The sequence below is a fragment of the Podarcis tiliguerta genome (genome assembly GCF_965153285.1).
Source record: "Podarcis tiliguerta genome assembly, chromosome: 2".
Taxonomy (NCBI): domain Eukaryota; kingdom Metazoa; phylum Chordata; class Lepidosauria; order Squamata; family Lacertidae; genus Podarcis; species Podarcis tiliguerta.
The window spans coordinates 5,321,529-5,345,587 of record NC_139535.1 but is presented as its reverse complement, the minus strand read 5'-3'; the positions used below and the strand labels follow the sequence as shown (position 1 = coordinate 5,345,587).

At 47.2% G+C, this 24,059-nt stretch overlaps 1 protein-coding gene across 1 annotated transcript in view; it reads right to left on the bottom strand.

Moving 5' to 3' along the window:
* The window catches only part of LOC310670625 (major histocompatibility complex class I-related gene protein-like), a 66,903-nt gene extending 43,165 nt beyond the window's left edge, over positions 1-23,738 (bottom strand). The window contains 9 exon segments of the mRNA XM_083426229.1: positions 853-885; positions 1,551-1,589; positions 2,460-2,540; positions 6,291-6,578; positions 9,818-10,093; positions 15,397-15,672; positions 19,850-19,939; positions 19,942-20,137; positions 23,673-23,738. Of these exon segments, the coding sequence (XP_083282355.1) occupies positions 853-885; positions 1,551-1,589; positions 2,460-2,540; positions 6,291-6,578; positions 9,818-10,093; positions 15,397-15,672; positions 19,850-19,939; positions 19,942-20,137; positions 23,673-23,723 (1,330 nt within the window). The 5' untranslated portion in view covers positions 23,724-23,738.
* Positions 23,739-24,059: the final 321 nt, after the last annotated feature.

Genomic DNA, 24,059 nt, shown 5'->3' with positions numbered 1-24,059 from the left:
AGTGAGTGACACAAGATTGGGGAAAGGCTTGTGGTGGGATCCACAGCAACAAAAAAACAAGAGAAACCATCAAAATCACTGCTCAATCTCCCCATCCCTTTAAAAAACTTTTAGTTGTGTATATCCAGCACATTTCTGATTAATACAAACACATTTCTGAAAATCAGTTAAAAAGCAAAAGTAGCCAAAATCTATCAGAAAAACACGATTCTCCTCAAATTCAAGTTACAGCTGGAGTCAGAATGGATGAGTGAGAGCCAGGATGAATGAGCATCATAAATAGCATTAAAGGACAGCAGGAGCTCTGAGCCTCTGTAATTCACAGCAAAACTGTGGAGATATAAACAACAGGGGTGTTTCAAAATTAAGCCAACATCATGGTGTGGGGGCATCAGCATTACAGAGCTAGTGGGAACCCAAAGGACATTTAATCCAGCCTCACAAAGAAAGCCACCATCCCTCATCATGTCAAATCAGACCTAAGAGATGCTGGGAGCACCACCAAAATGGGCCTGCAGAGCAAATGCCTGCAGAGGGCAGCTCAAGCAAGTGAGCCAAGCTGCACACTTTGGGGGAATACCGGAAGGAGAAATCCTTTTCCAGAACCCAAAATGTGACTATTCAGATCCTGCGTAGAACCCATTTGTCAGGTGGAGGGGATCCTCTGTGGAGCTCAGATGGACAGACAGAATGAGTCACAAGAGCTTTTTTCAGCTCAATGGACACTCCAGATTATGTCACACTTGGAAACCCCAAGGCGGGTAACAGGGGAAGCTTTTCCCCATTTGGGGATGTTCCCCATGGAGTCTTCTGCAAGAGCCCCCCTTTGCCCTCACCTGCACCCCCACTTACCCTTGGTGGAGCTGTCAGACCCCTGGTCGCTTGCTGCAAAAGGGAGGAAACACAGGAGTCAGGATCCCAGGGAGGGACATCCAACCCCCCACCCTCAGCCCTTCTCCTTCCTCCTTCCAACCCCACCCCAAATCAGTCTCAATCTGGGGATGTTCAGGGACAGGCAGCCCAGAGGCAAGGGGGCTCAAGGGCAGCACTGGAGGGAGAAGTAGGGGCTGGAGGGCAAAGAGAGATGGGCACAGCCTGGCATGGAGTCAGTGGGGGTGGGTGCCATCTGGGTAGGAAGGGGGCAGAAAGACAGAAGCCGGGGGGGGGGGGGAGAGAAAGGGAGGAGTGGTACCAAATCCAGAGGGGAGGGTTCCTGACACCCACAGACTTGAGCCAACGAACCAAATCTTTAGCTTCAGGTTCTAGTAGATTAAACCACCAGAGATCCCTCTCTCCCGCACCCTCCGCTCTTCCTCCTGCTCCTTCTTGGAGCCCCTCCCTCAGCCGACAGTCTCTCTGCAGCCATTTCCTGGCCCTGAGGGACCCCTTGCTGTCCAGACAGGCTGAGCAGACAGGCTGAAGCTTTTCATCAGGGTCTTGGGCTTAAGGACTAGGCCACCACCAGGTTTAGTTTGGTCTGTTTGTAACCTGTTCCTGCTCCAATATTAGGAGGAAATATGTCAGACAGAGAGAGGGGAGGAGTCACTCACTTGCGGTTTTTTCGTAGGCTGCTTTCTCGCTCCGTTTCCCTGTGAAGACAAAAGCAGGTCAGAGCTGGAAGGGACCTCCAGAGGCCACTCAAATCCATTTTGACCATTTGACTCTCAGATGCTGAAACCTTCCCAGCAGATGCTCCTCTTGTCTCTTCCAAACACCGCCAAGGAAAGTGAGCCCAGAAGGGGAGCATTTCAAGGAACTCATGTTACAAAGAAGTAGAAAAAATTGAGGAAATTAAAAAAAAAAATCAACATGGGGAAACGAGGCAGTGGACAAATTCCAAGAGGGTGGAAGGAAACATAATCCAGTCCCTTCACTCATTCCTTTTCAAATTATTATTTCACTCCCAGCAGACCCCTTAAATTTGCCCAGAGAGGGTGGGGGGAAGAGATAAGGAACTTTAACAGTGCAATTCTAGGCAAGTCTGCTCAGAGGAATGTCCTATTCAGTTCAATACAGCATCCTCCCAGATCAATATTTATTTATTTATTCATTTATTGAAGATGGCAGGGCAGTTCGCAACATAAAAATACAAAATGAGAGCACAAAATACATAATAAAACAAAAACAAACCAGTAACTCACATTTAAAAAGCTCAAGGCCTGGTACGAGAGAAAGTTTTTGCCTGGCGCCTAAAGATATGTAAGAAAGGCTCCCTGCTAAGTGTGTACAGGACTGAAGGCTTAGGATTGATTAAAACATCAGGTGGAAAGTGAATTTCCTGAGCACAAAGGAATGGCCAACAGGACTTTGGGTTCATGTTCAAAGGGTGTTTTATGGAGAACAGTGTCTGTAGGGATACAAGGGGCAGTTGCCAGAAAGGCTCCACCAGGACATACCCAGTCGGAGGCCGAGACAGAAGGACACAGGAGAGGCAGCAAAGACATCCAGGGTTTACTTACTGCGGATGAAGAAGATGATGATCCCAGAGACCAGCAGGACCACGACAACCAGAATGGCTCCCACAATGAGCCCCAGGTTGACTAAAAGGGGAGAAGAGACATTTTTATTCAGACAGGCAGCAGCAGCTCCCCAAGGCCTCAAGCAGTAGATCTGAGTGGAGGTGCTGAGCTATGAGCCCGGGAGGATTTTACATGTGCAAAGCAGGCCCTCTTTCTCTCTCCTGACAGGCCAAGGTCTTCTCTGTTGTGGCCCCGACACAGGGGAGTTTATTTTTTCCACCAGAGTCTGTTAGGATATTTCTGTTCCACCTTAAAAGGGAGCAGGATGTTTGTGTCACAGCCTGCGCATTTCCTGTTTCACAGGATGTTTCTGTTGTGTCTTTGCTTTCGTTTCTCTCTCTCTCTGCCGGAACACTGAAGTCTTTTTCTTATTAAAACAGTCATGTTTTTCTTTGTTCTGATCAACGCAGAAATAAACTTGTAAATAATGTTCTCCTGAGTGCATCTTTCACTCTGTGCATTATCTGCTGATAGAGCGTGCACGGCTCTGGAATGTGGCAAGCTATTTCTGGAGCTCCTGTCGCTAATTGCTGATACTGCGTGTCTACGGGAGATCGATGGACATCCGGAGACGACATGGAGTCATGATGGACTTTGTCTCCCTGGCAGTATCCCAACAGAGTCCAGCATTAAAGGTAAAGGTAAAGGGACCCCTGACCATTAGGTCCAGTCGTGACCGACTCTGGGGTTGTGGCGCTCATCTCGCTTTATTGGCCGAGGGAGACATCATACAGCTTCCAGGTCATGTGGCCAGCATGACTAAGCCGCTTCTGGTGAACCAGAGCAGCGCACGGAAATGCCGTTTACCTTCCCACCAGAGCGGTACCTATTTATCTACTTGCACTTTGATGTGCTTTCGAACTGCTAGGTTGGCAGGAGCAGGGACCGAGCAACGGGAGCTCACCCTGTCACGGGGATTCGAACCTCCGACCTTCTGATCGGCAAGTCCTAGGCTCTGTGGTTTAACCCACAGCGCCACCCGCGTCCCTAGTCCAGCATTAGAGGTCTTCAAAATAACCGATTCATTTAAGGAAGACAGTTGACAGGCACACCTGCTTCATCACAGACTCCAGACTTAAAAGCAGATCTCCTGCTCAGGCGCTTCAGCCTTCTCTGTCCTGACCCTGAGAGGAAGGGATTCCCTCCCCTCTGAGACCCCCCAGAGCCCAGCATTACAGGCCTTCAGGGAAGGCACAAACCCTTAGGAAGAAGCATCTTGGGTAGTGTTGCCATATGTCCGGTTTTTCCTGGACACGCCCTCTTTTTCAGACTTAAAATGTCTGTCCAGAGCAATTTTTTAAATGTCTAGGTTTTTTTATTTGTGTAGAATCTCTGAAGTCCGTAGCGCTAGTGAGTGAGCCCTGGTCCCCTCTACCCTGCCTGTGTGAGTCTTTGGCTCAAGGGCCGCTTCCATAATTCTCGCTTGCCTGCCTGTGAGAAGGGGAGTCTGGGGTGGGGGTGGGGATGTGCCTTCATGTGCTCCTGCTGGGGAAAAGGGAGTCTTGCTCTTAGACATTCTGCTTTGGTTCCTGCAGGCACAGCTTCCCTGGCGCTGTGTGTGAGTGGAGCGTTGTTAGCCGCCCTGAGCCCGGCTTCGGCTGGGGAGGGCGGGATATAAATAAAAATTATTATTATTATTATTATTATTAAAATTCCTGCTTCCTCTTCCCAGCGGTGTGAGGGTGTTTGGGCTGAGTGGAGATGAGTATCAGTTTTTCTAGCTGGGCCTGAGCATGAGGAGGAGCAAGTGAGAATCTTTTTCACTGTGAAGTACAGTCAGTCCCGGGCTCCCTCTTTTAAGTTCACTGCCCCTTTTTCAGACACAGGGAGCGTAAGTCAGCTATGTGGAGGAGGTAGTTTGATTTTAAAGAAATAAACATCTGCCCACATTCTATGACATCACAACTGCTTGGACTTAAAGTCAAAAAGTGATGGCCAGTTTTTACCTACGACATCCAATTTGAATTCAAGGCCTATGAAACTTTTGCCAGAAAAGGCTGCATGTCTGCTGAAATCTACAGATTCCGATTCAGTTGCTTCCCTCCAGAGCAGCCTTTCTCTCTGTCTTTTTTTTTTTAATTAAATTTTTATTGATTTTCAACAAGAATACATTTATATACATTTGTTATACAAATAAATCTCTTATAAAACCTTTAGCTCTGCCGTGCTTCAGACCTCCCTCCCCCCTTCAGTAAGTATCCTATAATTTCATTACATCTCGTATTTTATTCATTTATCTAATTAACCATATGCTGTTGAAGTTAATCGAACCCTGCCAGTGTCTTTAAGGATTTACAATTGTCTCTTATATACACCAAATATTTACTCCAATTTTCAGAAAACTTCTGATCTTCCTGATCTCGTATTCTCCCTGATAGTCTAGCCAGTTCCGCATAATTTATCAATTTAACCTGCCAATCCGAAATAGTTGGTATTACACTTGTCTTCCAATTCTGGGCCAGCATAATCCTTGCTGCCGTCGTGACATACAAGAATAAGTTCTTATCTTTCTTTTTAACCTCCTTTCCCACTAATCCGGGTTTTTTTGGAAAGATATACTTAAATATTTTTTTAAGCTCGTTGTAGATTAAATCCCCAAAGCCCTTCACCTTTCCACATTTTCACCACATGTGGTAGAGATCGCCTTCTACCTCTCCACATTTCCAACATTTCTTATTTCTCATTCTGTACATCTTTGCCAGTTTTACCCGTGTGAGATGCCACCTAAAAATCATTTCCCATAAGCTCTCTTGCAATGCCGTACAAGCCGTAAATTCTCGCTCCATAATTCCTGCAACGCTTCTAATTCGTTATTGTAACCAAAATCTATGGCCCACTTGATCATGGCTTCCTTTACCTCCTCATCTTTAGTGTACCAATTCAGTAATAGGTCATATGTTTTTGACAGCAATTTGTTTTTCCCATCTATGATATCTATATGGAATTTTGATTTCTTGTCCTCAAATCCCAGCCTCTTTTTGTCTTCCTTCAGTATCTCATTAACTTGATGATATTGCAGCCACCCAGTCAGCAGATTCTCCACTTCTTCATACTTCTTTAGTTTTACACCCTGGTCCGTTTTTCTAAGAAACTCTTCATATGTGGCTCTTATTCCTTCCATATTGGGTTTTTTTATAATTAATACTTCTGTTGGAGATATCCACCAAGGGGTTTTCCTTTCTAACAAACTCTTATTTCTCTCCCATACTTCATATAAAGGTTCCCTAATTATATGATTTAAGAAACCCCTATCATACCACAGGTACGAGTGCCACCCGTACCTGTTGTCATGTCCTTCTAAATCCAGAAGATCTGTGTTTTCCAATTTTATCCAGTCCCTTATCCATGTTAAACATGATGCTTCATAATATATCTTCATGTCTGGGAGAGCGAAGCCCCCTTTTTCTTTTTTATCGACCAGAATCTTCATTTTTATTCTTGGCCTCTTGCACAGCTCAGATGGGGAGCCCCAGTTGGATGCTGTCTATGTCTCTGGAGCAGCCTTTCTCAACCTGTGGGTCCCCAGATGTTGTTGAATTACAACTCCCATCACCCCTTGGTAGCAAGGCCAGAGCTCAAGGATGATGGGAGTTGTAGTCCAACACATATGAGGACCCACAGGTTGAGATCTGCTGATCCAGAGACACACACAGGATCCAACTGGGGTTCCCCATCTGAGCTGTGCTGCTGCTGAAGGAAGGAGTTGGGTGGAAATCCCCCTCCCAGAGCCCACCCCTTCCCCTCCCGTCTGTCTGTCTGTCTGTCTCTCACCTGGCTCCTTCTCCCAGGCCACGTCCAGAGGCTTCTCCAGGCTGTCATGCTCCACGCGACACCGGAAGCGCTCCCTCTCCTCGGGGTCGATCTGGACACTGAGCAAGAGATAGTAGGTCCCGTCCGAGTTGGGGGCGACCAGTCCTCGGAGGGTGCCCTCCTGCCAGACCTCCCCGTCCTTCACCCAGTTGGCCTCAATCTCCTTGGGGTAGAAGCCGTGGACTTGGCAAACGAGGGTCTCCAGGCCGTCATAGTCTGCCTTCCTGGTCACCTTCACCACCGGAGCCTCTGCAAAAAGGGCCGCATTGCGGTTAACAGAGAGACATCCATAACGGGAGCCTGGAGGAATCCTGTATTTTTTAAGAGCAGGGACCCAAGGGGCAACCTAGTCAGAATCTCTTCACATCTGCAGAAATTAAAAATAACTGTGAATAAATGGGATTTCCTCAACCTGCCTTGGCATCTTCCCCAGTCTGTGTCTATGCTGGAACTGTTTTCAGATGTTTTATCCTTTCTTTGTCAAAGCAGACTCCTTTGGGAGGGAGGACTGGGTACAAATTTATCATCTTGAAAAGCTCTAACACAACTTGTGGTTCCAGAATTGTCCCAGGGAGGTGCCTCTAGGCTGAGGGGGCAAATTTCACCCGGTCCCCAATGGCGGGATTCATTCAGATCCTTCGAAGTTGCAAGTCATACACTGAGAGCAGCTCAGCCTGATCCTGGTTCCTCTCTTGAGGAGGAAGAAATGCTGGACTCACTGCTCTCTGTGACTTTTCAGCCCAATAGTTAGTGAGCAAAGCCAACAGCCCTGGGAAAGACAGAGCTCGTTTCTAGTTCTCCCGCCTGCCCTGAAAGGGTCCCTTGAGGTTGGAAAGGGCCCATCTCCCTTCTCCACGGCAGCCTCCCCTGGAGTGGAAAGGGCAGACCAAGAGGCCCAGTAAGCCAGCAACTTACGCACATTTAACTTGTGAACATTCAGCTTTACGCACTTGCCAAAAATATTCTAAAAACCAAAAAGAGGAGGCGGGCGTCTGGGGAAGAAGGACTTTGGCAACCCAACCGCCCTTGAATCCAATGTGTTTTGACTATACACAATTTTGGCTTGAGGCACGATTTGCAGAATGTAACCCTTGTTCAAAAACTGGCTCCCTGGATAGCTGTTGTCTGAAGGGGCTGTTCCAGGATCCCACCCACTTTGCAGTGCCTGGACTGGTTAACTCGGGTCTAGGAGGGGATGTGACTCTGCTGGGGGAGCAGGAAGGAAGGAAACCCAAAACAAGACCTCCCCACCCCACCCACCCCCTCACCTGTCCTCAGCCAAACCTCCGTCCCAAAGAGGATGATTCCCAGCCTCCTTTGCACGTTGTCACCCTTGAAAACGCTTCATTGTGGCTTTTGAGGTGAAATCCTCAACCTCAAGAAATATGCTAAGTGTCTCTGGGGTGAATTATCATCAGGCCCCCATAGATGAATTTGCTCAGATCTCTCTAAGCACGGCTAATATGTATGTGTCATTCCTCAAAAAGGGAGGGTGCTAGAATTTTTTCATTTTTAATTACTTTTCACATTAGCAAAGCTAATAAAGAGAGACAGGAAGAAAGCCAGTCAAAACACTGTGACTGGCCCCTGAGCCAGATTCCTGAAGGCAGAAGAGTGGACTGTACCATTTGAAGGCACGGGGTTGGGGAGATGACACTTCTGAATGTTCCCCATGGAAAAAAGTAAAATTCCTCACAAATAAAAGATATAAGAAGGTAGAAGAGGGAATTCCCATACTCTCTCACTATGTGCAGGTTTTCTGCTTCTAGGCCACGAGTGGCTAACCTACAGACTTAGTGAGGGGGCTGCACCCATATTTCATGGGCTCCCCACACATTTTCTATTTTTTTATATAATAATATTTATTACTTTTTGAACAATTTAAACACTACAAAACAAAACAAAAACAAACACAAAAAGAAAAAAAAATACAATACAATACAAAGACACTACACCACACCAACACCTTAAACTAACAAAACCAAACAGAAACAATAAACACTCAAACAATTTCCATATCTTGTCTTTCCTCCACTTATTTCCCCGACTTCCTCACACCTCCCTTTTTGTATTCCACTTTTATCAATTATTTCAGCAACTCCTTTCCATCTTTCTCTATTTTCTGTCCTATAATTATCTTGACACATTCTAACCTTACTTTACCTATAATATTCTATTAATCTATTTATACTTAAATCCTTATAACATTTCTGCTAAAGCCATATTAACTTCATTCCACCATTCTTTTAACATTCATTAATTTTGCAGTATTTCTGTAAATAATCTTTAAACTTTTTCCAATCTTCTTCCACCGACTCTTCTCCCTGGTCTCGGATTCTGCCAGTCATTTCCGCCAGTTCCATGTAGTCCATCAACTTCATTTGCCATTCTTCCCGGGTGGGTAGATCTTGTGTCTTCCAATACTTCGCAATAAGTATTATTGCTGCTGTTGTTGCATACATAAAAAAAGTTCTATCCTTCTTTAGCACCAATTGGCCGACCATGCCCAGGAGAAAGGCCTCTGGTTTCTTCAGAAAGGTATATTTAAATACCTTTTTTCATTTCATTGTAAATCATCTCCCAGAATGACTTAATCCTTGGGCATGTCCACCAAAGGTGAAAGAATGTACCTTCAGTCTCTTTACATTTCCAACATTTATTGTCGGGCAGGTGATAAATTTTTTCCAGCTTGACTGGTGTCATGTACCACCTATAAATCATTTTCATTAAATTTTCTCTTAAGGCATTACATGCCGTAAATTTCATACCAGTGGTCCATAACTGTTCCCAGTCAGCCATCATTATATTATGTCCAACATCTTGTGCCCATTTAATCATAGCTGATTTCACCATTTCATCCTGAGTGTTCCAATTCAACAGCAAGTTATACATTCTTGACAAATTCTTAATCTTTGGATCTAACAATTCTGTTTCCAATTTTGATTTTTCCACCTGGAAACCAACTTTTTTGTCCAAATTGTCTGCCTCCATTATTTGATAATAATGGAGCCAATCTCGCACTTTGTTTTTCAATTTTTCAAAGCTCTGCAATTTTATTCTGTCTCCATCCTGTTCCAGGATTTCCCAGTATTTCAGCCATTTGGCCTCACATTCTCAGCCTTTTGGCTAAGATCAAGTGTAGCACATTTTCTATTTTTTAAAAAGGTTAATTAATTTAGTTTTAGATTTTACCCACAGGTACATACCCAAGTGAAAAGGCAAAAGGTTTTTCTGTATCCTGCCTCAAATCTGTCCATTTCAATTTAATTCTAGCCAAAGGGCCATGTGGGGCTGTTTTTAAGCATCTCCTCCCCCTATAATAATCTAAAATGACACCCCCCCCCCCGAGTCCCAAACTTATTTCTGCCACCCCCACCAAGAAAATTGTTTGCTGTTTGGTCCAGAAAGGAAGACTGTTAAGGGGGGGAGGGGAATTTGTAGGGAAACTGCCCCACTGAGCCCCCCCTCCCCACTGTCCCCCCTCTTACCTGTCCTCAGCAGAGTCTCATTCCCGTAGTCCAGGTATCTCTGCAGCCACTCAATGCATTCCTCCTCCAGGTAGCGCTTCTTGTATTGGTTCCCGGTCAAGTCAGAATCCCACTTCCTCTTGGTCACTTGGGCCTCTGTATCGGCTGCCGTCCAGGTGAGGGTCTCCTTGTCAAAGGTGATGAAGTCCCTCCCATCGTAGCCAAACTGCCTATACCCTCCTTTGCGCCCGTCTGAGCTCAGCTCACAGCCGTACGTTTTCTGATAGGTGTGGATCCCTGGAAGGACCAAAAGAGGCCCAGGAGGTCAGGGGGGGTCAGAGCAGCCCCTCCCCCATTAGCAAAAGAGCATTTCACGATTTCACATGCACAATTTCTGTTCTCATCCTGAAGCAAAGTTCTTAACCCGAGGTACTATTCTGGGTTAGTGGAGTCTGTAACCTGAAACGCCTGTAACCTGAAGTGTCTGTAACCCGAGGTACCGCTGTACAGGTACTGCTTTTCTGGGCTGGATTCAGCTAACACAGCTAGTCTAAAAACCAAGTCTTACTTGCACAACTGGGGCTTTCTCCCCATCTCCTTCCCCCACAAATCAGCTGGGGGGTGGGAGAAGCCCCAGAAAGGTGTGCAGGGGGAGGAGAAGGGAAATTGCTCCCTCTGGGAAGTAGAAGGATTGTAACAGAACTACTACTTTGGAGTCCTCCCTCTAGAACTACTCAACATATTGGAGGAAGAGGAGGAGGAGAAGTCATCTCTTTTCCAAGACCATGTCCCAAGATGCTATATTTCTTTTTATGCACTCAAACAATGGTTTGTGGTTGGCCTCTGCAAACAACAAACCAAACCACAAACCCCACCAGCTGGTCTGGATATGGAGCTTTTGCTTGGAGGGAAGTTGCTTTGTCTCATGGCTTCTTCAGCATAAATTGCTTTCTCCCTCATTTTATAAATGAGGCTCACCCCCCCCTTTCCCAAAGATGTTAAATGGGATCAGTCATGATACACCTGTACCTTCAGCATTGTTTTCAAATACAATCAGATAACATTTCCAGGGCTGTCCGTGGCACCTTTGAAGTGGCCATCTCATTTGTTTGGAATTTTCTGAGCTAAGCAATTGCAAGAAATGATCAGGAAACAAGAGACGCCCCTTGGTGACATTTATGGGGCATTTTCCATGGATAGGTGCAGGGGCTCAGGAGGGACCCAATCCCCATTTTTAAAAGGGGGAGAAGCAGAATTCACAGGCGCACACAAAGCCAGGCCTGATCCCACTGCAAGAAAAGCAGACCTGCCCATTGCAGCGCTGGCTTAGTCTCAGCTGACCCCTGGGTTTCTTCCTTGCAAGCCTGACAAGGCAAACGAAGGCCCCAGAGGGCTCTGGACAAACTCAGGCTCCCTCCAGACCCAGCAGAGGCTCCCACTTCTGACGTTCTGCTCCAAAATTGCAATTAGAGGGGGAGCCACTCAACCTTGGGGCAAAATGGAGTTGAGAGATGATCTAACCTGGGGAGAAAACAGCAAAGACCTGATGAAGAGAGCACAGCAGAGGTTATATTTTCTGAGAATCCTCTGGAAAATTAATCTCTCAAAGGACCTGTTGATAGCATTTTACCATTGTACTGTGGAGAGTGTATTAACTTATGGTCTGTGTGTGTGGTTTGGGAGCTGCACAGTCAGGGAATAAACAATGCTGTCCAGGGTTGTAACGACTGCGGAGAGAATAATTGGGTGGCCTCTTCCCACCTTCGATCAAATCTACGCTTCCAGGTGTCACAAGAAAGCTGCAGAGATAGTGCAGGATAGTGCACACCCCGGAAATGATCTCTTTCAGCTTCTGCGTTCTGGAAGGTACAGGGTTATAAAGACTAGGACTAGACACCTGAGAAACAGTTTCTATCCAAATGCGATTTTGGTTTTAAATGCAGTGTAAGCTAGTGTCTATGGAGTATATTGTGTTTAATTATGGGGTATCAGAGTTTTTAGGGGGTTAACCAGGCTGGGATAACTGGGATAGCAGACTTGTTGGTTTTTGAATGTCTGACGTAGATTTTTCAATTTCGTTGTTCTGTATGGGACAATGACAATAAAGATAATTGTATCATAATTTGTGTGATTCCAGCATAAAGTTGAAATCCTTCAAGTTAAATGCATTCCAGTTTCCTGCACTTTCCACCAGTTTTCCAGGGACAGATGTCAAGTCAATTGGCCTGTAATTTCCAAGATACTTCCTGGATCCCCTTTTGAGAATCGGTGTTTCAATGGTTCAATGTTGCAATCTCTCAATGGTCTGAGCTGCCACCCACAGAGCGGGTTTCCCACTTGAGAAAGAAGGCCCCACAGTGATAGCAGGGGTAGGAGGGCAAATGCAACTTTGGGGTCAGGTCTCAACATGTGGCCCCACATCCCCTTTCCCCCCACTTGCCCCTTCACGAGATCGAACACAGGAAGGGGGACAGAGCTCTGGCCACCAGGGGGCCTAATGAGTCTCCACAGCAGATCCCCATCAGAAGCAATTAACTTTTGTTGACATTTATCAGCATCTTTTGCTGTTTCTGCTCACTCCCCACACTCCTTCACCCTCTTCCCAAGTCACAGTGAATGTGTACTAAGGGGGCTGTGTGCCTCCTTTGCGCATGAGGAAAGAGCCGAGTCTCCATGGTACTTCTCTAGGGCCACCGCTAAACAGATTTTTTCAATTTTGTTGTTCTGTATGGGACAATGACAATAAAGACAATCGTGTCGTATCCACAAATGCCTCCTCCCACCCTTTCAGCATGCTTGCTCCTTTCACACAACTAACGTCTCAAAAGGACCAACATCTTTTGACTCATTTCAGAAGGAATTTTAAAAAATAAAAATGTGTGCCAAGTGGCTTTGGCCAGAGGTCTACCAGCTTTTACTGAGTTTAGTGATTCCTGTTGTAATAGTTCCAAGGCTGGATGGGTTAGGGGGTTGGGGAGGAGTGTGGCAGAAATCTCCATAACTGGACAAAGGGGGTGAAAGACCTTTCTAAAGGGTCTCTAAGTGTAGACTGCTAGACTGCTAGATAATAAGTGCTGGATATGTGGGATCTTATGCAGGTTTACTCAGAAGCAAGTCCCATGAAGTTCATTGGGGCTGTTGAATGGTCTCTTTAAATTTGAAGGTTCATTATTGTTTCACAAGATGTGTATTTCTTTAAAGGCCAGAGTAAATAACGTGACCTAGTTTTACAGCTGCGAAGGAGTATAGCAGGTGCTATTAAGTTGTGGTAATAAAGCTGTTGGGTATCATATATAAAGAGCAGCATGTAGCTCTCTCAGTACCCTGGTGGATGGGTCACGCTTATTGATATATTTAGTGTAAAAGGGGGTTTTGTTTTTGTTATTAAAACCTAGCAAAAGTTATTTTGCATTTCTTGAATATGTGGTCTCCCCAGCAAGCTTTCTGCAGGGCAACTAATCTGCAAATAGCCAACATGGTTATGGGCCCAGCTGCTGAGTGGATGACTGCACATTTTTGAACTTTGAGAAAGGTCTGAAAATTCCTCCTGTTGGTGTGGTTCTGTGGGTCTGGAAGAGTTCCAGAATGGTCGACCGGGTTCCAGAAGACGAGAAAGCTCTGACCTTCCCACAGCTGACAGATGAGAACTATAGTTTATGGTTGTTTCGGGTGGAGGCACTTTTGACCTCTCGGGAAGTGTGGACCTATGTAACTGATGACCCTCCTCACCCTGTGACTAATGCTTGGTCGAAAGGAGATGCGAAATCTAGGGCGATAATTAATTTGGCTGTCAGTGACCAGTAAGTAGTATACAGTGGTACCTCTGGTTACGTACTTAATTTGTTCTGGAGGTCTGTTCTTAACCTGAAACTGTTCTTAACCTGAAGCACCACTTTAGCTAATGAGGCCTCCCGCTGCCACGCCGCCGCCGCCAGAGCATAATTTCTGTTCTCATCCTGAAACAAAGTTCTTAACCCGAGGTACTATTTCAGGGTTAGTGGAGTCTGTAAAATGAAGCGTATGTAACCCAAGGTACCACCGTATATAAGGAATAAGAAAACTGCCAAAGAAATGTGGGACAGTCTTGCAGCAGTACATATTAGAAAAGAGTCAGCGTCTGCACTGATGTTTTTCAAGCAGGTATACCAGACGAAGTTGCAGCCTGGTGGTGATTTGACAGCACACTTGAGACGTCTGGAGGCAATATGTGGTGAACTGATTCGAAGGGACATGGAGATACCTGATATTCAGTATGTATTTATCATTCTTTGTTCCCTTAATGAGGACTTTGCTGGTGTAGCTAGCCAGATATCTGCTGTTCCACCGGAACAATTAATTGTGGAAGGGGTAACAGTAAGATTAATGGGTGAGTTGGACAGAAGGGAGGCTTGCACGATAAGCACTCCTATTTCCAGAAATAATGAGGAACACCATATGCAAACTTTTGGTGATACGACTGCATTTAAAGCTGCCAAGCGTTGTTGGTTCTGCAATAAACAAGGACATTTTGCAAAGGACTGCAGATCCAAAAGAAAGCAAAGTACTCCCAAGTCTATTTCTGTTTGTCAATCACAATCGTGAGCCCAGCAGCCGACATCGTATTGTAAAGACAGAAAAGAGCCGCGAGCTTTTCAGGCTCGGACAACAGATCGTAAAAGAATTAAAGGTGCCAAGTGAAATTCTTTTATTGTGCACTCTGGAGCATCACAGCGTATTTGCAATGATCGAAGCTTGTTTATTTCTTTTGAAGAGGAAATTGGCAATGTACATTTAGCCAATTCACAAGTCTTGCAGTCGCTTGGCAGGGGTACTGTTAAACTTGACTCTTTAAACATTACGATAGCGAACTGCCCGTCAGTAGATAATTTATTGTCAGTAAGGTGTTTTGCTTGTCAAGGCATAACTCTGCGTTTCTTAGTCAATGGCTAATAACTGCCAGTGTCGATCTTCTGGGGACTCCTTGCCTCAGGATGCAGGATGACCTTGGGGGCTCTTATCTACCCCTCAACTTCAGTTGCCCACCCGGCTTATGGTTTATCCATGTAGTTGCCACTCTAACCCCCAAAATCCAGTCCATTTGTGTTCCTTAAGAAGGCTTCTCTTTCAACACTGTGCCAGGGAGTGGGAGGGGCTTGGTGATGGTCAGAAGGGTCAGCCAATCGGCACCTCTGTCTGGGCAGCTGGCTTCTCCTTAAGCAGGGCCAGAACTCAAGGCTTGCTTGTCTCAGCCTCAGGATCCCCACCCTTCTCTTCCCCTCCCAGAGGAAAATGAACTAGACAGATTTCAACCTCAAAAGGCCTAAGCCAAGCCTAGCATGGAAGGAAGGGCAGGAAATGGAGACATTTCTTTGGTAGAATGTGCAGATCCACAGTGTGTCATTCTGGAGGGTCTCTCCCCTCCAAGTCTCGTTCTCTGTCCTCCCCACCCCACACCTTCATAACCCCCATTAAGACCTTCCTTAAGTGAAGGGGAGATGCCTCTGCCCTGGTGGAGCCCCCCACCCTCCATTTCCTTTCCTCCCAGCAGCCCCCTCCCTGAAATTCTGGCCCTTGGATGGGGGGGGAGGTGTGATTCTGTTCCTCTCCTGCCTTCCACTCACCTCCGCTCTGGTTGTAGCGATTCAACAGATTCTGAAGACTCAACCTGAATGCCAGCTCATGCCCCTGAGAATTCTGAGTGTTCCTGTGCCAGTACTGAGGATCCTCCTTTTCCACCTTCCTTATCCACGGGATGCGAGGCTGCACCTCCTTGGTGTCACTGTCATACTGAACAAATTGCTGGTCATCCACATACCCAACAATGATGAACTGGGGCAGCCCCTGGCCAGGCTCAGACATGGCTGTTTCAAAGTAGCGCAGGGAGTGAGAAGTGGAGTCTGGAAAGGAAGAGAAAAGGGGGCAGAGAGTTAGGGGTCCTGCAGATGAAGGCAGCGGCCTAATCCTGCTGTATCGCAGGCAGCAGCCCTAAATTAGGAGATCCAAAGCTCAGCAGGGTTTGGGGGAGTTTGTAGACCTGCCCTTAAACACAGAGGAGGCAGAGCAGAGGCAGCCTAAGAATCAGAGTTGGAAAAGGAAAAGATAGGACATAAATAAAAGTAACAATATCCCATGGAGATATTATGAGAAAAAGCTCTGCCAGGCAGTACTAAATCTCTGCATGTCTCTTCTGAGGCTCCACATGGGGAGAGAGAGGCCAGCCCCTCCCTTTTGCCAAGGAGGCAGGAATTGCCCCCCACTTGCAAGCGCCAAGCTGATGAGAGCTCCCACAACATGGTCTGAAGGCTCAGGATGCAGGTGAATGGAAGCTAAGCAGGCTCAGGTCTGGGAAGTGGATGGAGGGGAGACCAGACGAAGCAAAATTCATATATTGGGAGAACAGCAAGCTGCCTCCTCCTGAGTCAGAACACTGGTCCAGGTAGCTGTGTTGTCTGCCCTGACTGGGATGGCTCATATATGCAGAAACGGGCCTAGTTATTCCACTCCCCATCATATGACCTTCTGGAGCCATGCACTGAACAGCTCTGACCTGGGTCTTGCTTTCTGGGCTCTGGAAGGCTTCGGAAAGATCTCCTGGGAACTCAGGAGAGCCCCACAAGATCCTGAGAGAACCTGCCAGAGTCTCTTATGCAAGGCAGAGCTTCAAAGCTCTTTTGGTACAGGGAAAACCTTGCACAAAAAGAGCTCTCTGCCTTCTGCATATATAATTTGTGTGATTCCAGAGCGGGTTCCCCACTTGAGAAAGAAGGCCCCACATGGATATCAGGAGCAGGAGGACAAAAGCAACTTTGGGGTCAGGTCTCAACATGTGGCCCCACATCCCCTTTCCCCCCACTTGCCCCTTCACGAGATCGAACACAGGAAGGGGGACAGAGCTCTGGCCACCAGGGGGCCTAATGAGTCTCCACAGCAGATCCCCATCAGAAGCAATTAACTTTTGTGGATGTCCATCAGCATATTTTGCTGTTTCTGCTCACTCCCCACACTCCTTCACCCTCTTCCCAAGTCACAGTGAATGTGTACTAAGGGGGCTGTGTGCCTCCTTTGCGCATGAGGAAAGAGCAGAGGCTCCATGGTACTTCTCTGGGGCCACCGCTGCACAGGGTACAGGATGAGCCCCACAGAGAGGGCCCCCCAAGACAGCTGCAGCCCCTTAATTCCCCCCTGGGCTCCTCTGGGAGGAAGGTGGGGATATAAACTCCATTTTAAAAGATGACTCTGTCAGTACCAAGAAAGGACTCACAGATTTGGGCATAAAGATGAGGCCTCCCTTCCAACACCTGTCCCATTTTCTGCCTAGAGATTATCCGAGACCCACAGAAACAGCTCACAAAGACTTGGGGAGGGAGGGAGCTGATCATAGGATTTCAGCATCATACCTGGGGCTTCTACTGCCACTAGAACACCCCCCTCTGACAGAAAAGCTGAGTCAAGTTCAGCAAGAGATGGGGCATTTCCGTGGGGAAAGGTATAGGGGCACAGTGCTAAAAGGGGAAGAGGAGGCTATTCCTGTTTTGCCTCAGGTAGTAGAAATGGGACGTATAATTATTATTATTCATTGAATTTTTATATTCCCTATCTTCTTCTAAAGCTCACCAAAATGGATGCTGATGAAGACATTAAAGAAAATACCGCCCTATACCCGGAGGTCTCAAAGCGGCTGACAAAAGAAAATCAAAATATAAAACCACAAAATATTCAATAATAAAAAAGCCAATACCCCCCCCAAAAAACCCCACTTTTAGAAGGATGTCAATCAAATCAATCAATGTTTTTGCCTGACTTAGTCAAAAGGTGAATAATGAAGGTGCCAGGCGAACTTCCCTGGGGAGAGCCTTCAAGACGGGGAGCCACTGCAGAGAAAGCCCTGTTCTTGCATTGCTGCCACCGTCCACCCTCCAGACCTCTAGAGGAGGAGGCACAGGAAGGATCATAGAATCATAGAATCATAGAGTTGGAAGAGACCACAAGGGCCATCGAGTCCAACCCCCTGCCAAGCAGGAAACACCATCAGAGCACTCCTGACATATGGTTGTCAAGCCTCTGCTTAAAGACCTCCAAAGAAGGAGACTCCACCACACTCCTTGGCAGCAAATTCCACTGTCGAACAGCTCTTACTGTCAGGAAGTTCTTCCTAATGTTTAGGTGGAATCTTCTTTCTTGTAGTTTGGATCCATTGCTCCGTGTCCGCTTCTCTGGAGCAGCAGAAAACAACCTTTCTCCCTCCTCTATGTGACATCCTTTTATATATTTGAACATGGCTATCATATCACCCCTTAACCTCCTCTTCTCCAGGCTAAACATGCCCAGCTCCCTTAGCCGTTCCTCATAAGGCATCATTTCCAGGCCTTTGACCATTTTGGTTGCCCTCCTCTGGACACGTTCCAGGAGGGCCTAAGAAGATGATCTCAGGGTCTGGGTAGGTTCATGTAGAAAGAGGTGGTCCTTGAGGACCCATCATACCCTGTGAAAATTGTGTTGAATGCACTTTGGGCAACTTCACCCTCAAGGAGGAAGAAGCCCACTTGAGTTTGGCCAGTGACTCATCTCAAAACAATAGGAAACTAAAATAAAAATCATAGACAGGACTCTGAGGGTCCAACCCCCCTGAGATTCTGGCATCTCGACTGCAGCATCCATGGCAGATGGCCAAACAACCTCTGCTAACAAATCTCCAAGGAAGGAGAATCTTCCACCTGCTGAGGGAGATCCACTGTGGAAAACAAAGTTCAAGGAATCGTAATCCTGCAAGGTGAGTTTGCTTGAATTACATACGCCTTGATGGTGTGTCGGCTCTGCCATCTCCCTCCGGCTCGGTTTCCTTTCAGGCAAGATCAAATGGGACCCACTTCCCAGACCCCCCCTCCCAGGGCAGGGGCTCCCCCCAGTTCAGACCACAAGAGCTCAGAGCAAGGCTGCCTCTGGTTGTGGCATCTGGCTAAACAACACAGGCAGTTCTGCTCAGTGGTCAGGAGACAAAGAGCCACAAAATGAGTCACACGTGAGACCCCAAAGTGAGGAGGAATCTGAAGGAACCAGTGGTCTCCACTACCCTTTGCACAGCCCTGTAGCAGACACAGTGAGGGGGCAGCCCCCCATATGGAGAGGTTTCAAGAGAAGAAATAACAGGTCTTGCTCTTTAGTTCTTAAAGCTTTGAAAGTTACTTTGAGAATTTTTATGCAACAAGCAACTTTTAAACTAAATATAGTATCATATTCATACCATTTTCCATTGGAGAACCACAAAATCTATTTACAATAAAGATTCAAGTAGGTAGCCGTTTTGGTCTGACACAGTCAAAATTAAAAAATTAAAAAAATGTCCAGTAGCACCTTAGAGACCAACTAAGTTTGTTCTGGGTATAAGATTTCATGTGCATGCACACTTCTTCAGATACACAGCGTACAAAACGTAGTGAAAGGGGCTGTACAGAAATGGCACAGAGGAGCCCCCTGCATAATTTACAAAAGCTACATTTTTGACAGGCAACAGGAAGGGGTTTTTTTTGGGGGGGGGGGGGGAGTCAGAACTGTAAAGCAGGAGAACCTGATTATGAATGTGGCTGTGAAAGGGAACTCCTGAACAAAACAACATTGGGAATTGCGGGTGGGGACCCCTTATTCAGATGTGTGTGTGTGTCCCCCCCCCCCCCCGGAATGAAGTCAGCTCTACACGCGTCCAGCTCCCACCTCCAGGCTGGTCTCCAGGGTTTTTAGCTGAGTTTTCAGAGCGGCTGAGGGTTAGAAGAGGGAAAGTAAAAAATAGAAAAGGAAAGACTTGTACTGTGTCTACTATCTGTCTGTCTTGTCTCTCTCACACACAAACAAACAAACCAGAGTCAACCCGGAGCTGCGGGGGGCGGGACAGGCGAGTCCCTTTCCCCACCATGAATTCTGCCAACACCTTCAAGCTTTGTTTTGTTCTTTGCTTGAGCCCCGAGCCCAGGAGTGAAGCGGCCCCTGCCCCGGAGGGCATACAAAACAAGCCCCAAGTCTGGGAAAGAGATGTTTGGGAAGGGATTATTTTCTCCCCCCGCCCCAGAGCACAGTCCTTACCTGCGCAGTCCAGGAGCAGCAGCAGGTGGGCAGCCGCCCCCAGGATCAGGGGGGGCCAGCGGAGGAGGACCCCCATCTGCCCCCAAAGAACCGCCCTTTTCCTCCTCTTACTCCAGCGACGTCCTTCTCCCTCCGACTCTGAGACCCGCTCTCTGCCCCGCCCGCGGAACCAGCAGCAGAGCGAGCCGGGATTGGGCGAGGGGGAAATATTCCACCAATCGGAAATCTGCGCGCAGATAGCGGCACCGGTCGCCAGGCAGAACTCGAGGCGCAAGTTTCGTAGCGAAGCTGGAAAGGGAAAGAGAAAGTGATGAAGCTCCTCGCTGGGAATCGCCGCCTCCCTCCCTCCCTCCTCCCCCCGGCAGCTCTTCCTGTCCTGCCCTGCAGGGAGGGCGGAGGGGGGTTGCCAGGGGAGGACCCCAGGTTCAGTCCCCGCATCTCCAGGGGGGTCTGGGAATGCCCCCCCTCTGGAACTGGGGAGAGGGGCTGTGAGATCCTGAGCGAGGTGGACTCGTGGCCTAAGTCAGTGCAGGGCAGCCTCCTGGGTCCTGTTTTTAAGAAGCCCTCGGATGGCTTCAAAGATGGCTCCCTTCTTCCTCCGCTGTCAGAGGCAGTAAATGCATTCGCACCCCACTCGCTGGGTGTCCCTCTTCCGTCCTCCTCGCATGCTTCCTTACTGGGGCATCTGGGAGACCACCATGCTTTACTCAATGGGCCCCTTTGGAGTGATCCAGCAGCCCGGCTCTTCTCCTGTGACCCTCTATCTAGTGGCAGGGGGTTCCGGCGGTTAATTGTGTGCCTTGTAAAGAAATGCTCAGTGCTGCAACTAGGGCTGAACCTCAGGGTTGAAGTCAAAACACACAGAGAGACACACAGAGAGAGAGAGCCCCCTTTGCACAGCCAGCAAGACCCAGCGGCTGCCAAGCCTCTCCTGGAAGGCCCTGAGCCAAGGCTGGGTGCTTGGCCCAGAGAGTGCTTGGCCCACATCCCACTGCCAGGAGCCTGAACGTTTGAAACCTGAGCTAAGCATGGGACACCCACAGAAGCTGCTGCCCTTTCCAAGAAATCAGGAAAGAGACAAGCCGCTCCTTGCCCAGGTACAAGGAAGATTTTGATTTAAGGGGGGGAAGCTGTGAAGTCGGAAGGTAAAGGATTATTTGGGAGTTCTCTTTTTCCCAAGCTGCATGATCTCTATCATCCCTATTTCCCCTTGTCTGATGCCAAAGTATTATTGTGAGTTTGGGGGGTGGGGTTAGTCTGCAGGATGCCTGAGTCCCTTCTAATTCCTGGGGTCCTGGATCCAGCCAAGGTTGAAATCTAATGGAAGGATCCATTGTTGAACTATCTCGGTGAGATGATGGCCGTAGATGTCACCTAAGCATCCTCACTAGTATAAGAAAAGAAGCCCCTGTGAAGAAGGAGGCTGGCTGTTTTGAGGGGGGCTCTCCAAGACCCACTTTGGGGACTAAATAGGCTCAGTCACCTCAGGGACGTCTTAAGCTTTACTTTTCATAGAATCATAGAATCATAGAGTTGGAAGAGACCACAAGGGCCATCGAGTCCAACCCCCTGCCAAGCAGGAAACACCTTCAGACCACTCCTGACATATGGTTGTCAAGCCTCTGCTTAAAGACCTCCAAAGAAGGAGACTCCACCACACTCCTTGGCAGCAAATTCCACTGTCAAACAGCTCTTACTGTCAGGAAGTTCTTCCTAATGTTTAGGTGGAATCTTCTTTCTTGTAGTTTGGATCCATTGCTCCGTGTCTGCTTCTCTGGAGCAGCAGAAAACAACCTTTCTCCCTCCTCTATGTGACATCCTTTTATATATTTGAACATGGCTATCATATCACCCCTTAACCTCCTCTTCTCCAGGCTAAACATGCCCAGCTCCCTTAGCCGTTCCTCATAAGGCATCCTTTCCAGGCCTTTGACCATTTTGGTTGCCCTCCTCTGGACACGTTCCAGTTTGTCAGTGTTCTTCTTGAACTGTGGTGCCCAGAACTGGACACAGTACTCCAGGTGAGGTCTGACCAGAGCAGAATACGGTGGCACTATTACTTCCCTTGATCTAGATGCTATACACCTATTGATGCAGCCCAGAATTGCATTGGCTTTTTTAGCTGCCGCGTCACACTGTTGGCTCATGTCAAGTTTGTGGTCAACCAAGACTCCTAGATCCTTTTCACATGTACTGCTCTCAAGCCAGGTGTCACCCATCTTGTATTTGTGCCTCTCATTTTTTTTGCCCAAGTGCAATACTTTACATTTCTCCCTGTTAAAGTTCATCTTGTTTGTTTTGGCCCAGTTCTCTAATCTGTCAAGGTCGTTTTGAAGTGTGATCCTGTCCTGTGGGGTGTTAGCCACCCCTCCCAGTTTGGTGTCATCTGCAAATTTGATCAGGATGCCCTTGAGTCCATCATCCAAGTCGTTGATAAAGATGTTGAATAAGACCGGGCCCAAGACAGAACCCTGTGGCACCCCACTAGTCACTCTTCTCCAGGTTGAAGAGGAACCATTGATGAGCACCCTTTGGGTTCGGTCAGTTAGCCAGTTACAAATCCACTGAGTGGCAGCATAGTCAAGACCACATTTTACCAGCTTCTTTACAAGAATATCATGGGGCACCTTGTCGAATGCCTTGCCCGAAATCAAGGTAGGCCACATCCACTGCATTCCCTTCATCTACCAGGCTTGTAATTCTGTCAAAAAACGAGATCAGGTTAGTCTGACATGACTTATTGTTCAGAAATCCATGCTGACTATTGGTGATCACAACATTCCTTTCTAGGTGCTCACAGACTGTCTGCTTAATGATCTGCTCCAGAATCTTCCCTGGTATTGATGTCAGACTGACTGAGCCATAATTATTTGGGTCCTCTTTCCCCCCCTTTTTGAAAATAGGGACAACATTTGCCCTCCTCCAGTCTGCCGGGACTTCGCCTGTTGTCCAGGAATTCTCAAAGATGACTGCCAGTGGTTCTGAGATCACATCTGCCAGTTCTTTTAATACTCTTGGATGCAGTTCATCTGGCCCTGGAGACTTGAATACATCTAAACTAGCCAAGTATTCTTGTACTATCTCCTTAGTTATTCTGGGCTGTGTTTTCTCTGCTGAATCATTTGCTCCAAATTCTTCAGGTCGGGCATTGTTTTCTTTATAGGAGACAACTGAGGCAAAGAAGGCATTGAGGAGTTCAGCCCTTTCTGTGTCCCCTGTTTGCATTTCACCATCTTCTCCTCTGAGTGTCCCCACTGTTTCTTTGTTCTTCCTTTTGCTACGGACATACCCATAAAAGCCTTTTTTGTTGCTTTTAACCTCTCTAGCAAGCCTGAGTTCATTCTGTGCTTTAGCTTTTCTGACTTTGTGTCTACACATGCTGGCTATTTGTTTGAATTCCTCTTTGGTGGTTTCCCCCCTTTTCCATTTTTTGTACTCATCCTTTTTTAATCTTAACTCAGTTAAAAGTTCTTTAGATAGCCACCCTGGCTTCTTTAGGCACCTTCCATGTTTCCGTCTCATTGGTATTGCCTGAAGTTGTGCTTTTACTATCTCCCTCTTAACAAACTCCCAGCCATCATGAACTCCCTTTCCTTTTAGTATTACTATCCATGGGATCTCACCCAGCACTTCCCTAAGTTTTATGAAGTCGGCTTTCTTAAAGTCAAGAAATTGAGTCCTAGTATGCTTGGCTGCTCCTTTCCGCTGTATAGTAAACTTCAGAAGAGCATGATCACTCACGCCTAATGATCCTTCCACTTCTGCCCCACTAACCAGGTCATCAACATTGGTTAGGACCAGATCTAAAATGGCTACTTTTCACCTGCTCCATCCAGTTTTTCTGGACAGGGATAGTCTGCCCACAAGGATCCATATTCTGCTCACCTCCTGACAGGATTATTGTAAAATGTGGTGTTTTTTTCAATACAGTAGGGAAGCTTCAGGTGCTACAAGATAAACCTGACAGGATTTTCACTGCCACAGCTCATTTTGACCAAATCTCACCAGGGCCAGAAGACCCTCTGCCTGTTTGTCTGGTTCTGAGCTCAATTCAAAGTGCTAGTCTTGTTTTAGAAAGTCCTCGGTGGCTTGAGGCGCCTTCTCCTCCCCTGCTCTCCTCTGTGGAGACTTTTCTCCCTCTGCTTTCCCTTCTTCCTGGAGGTGCAGTGGGCGACAAAAACTAACGGTCAGGAGGAAAATATTTTGCTCT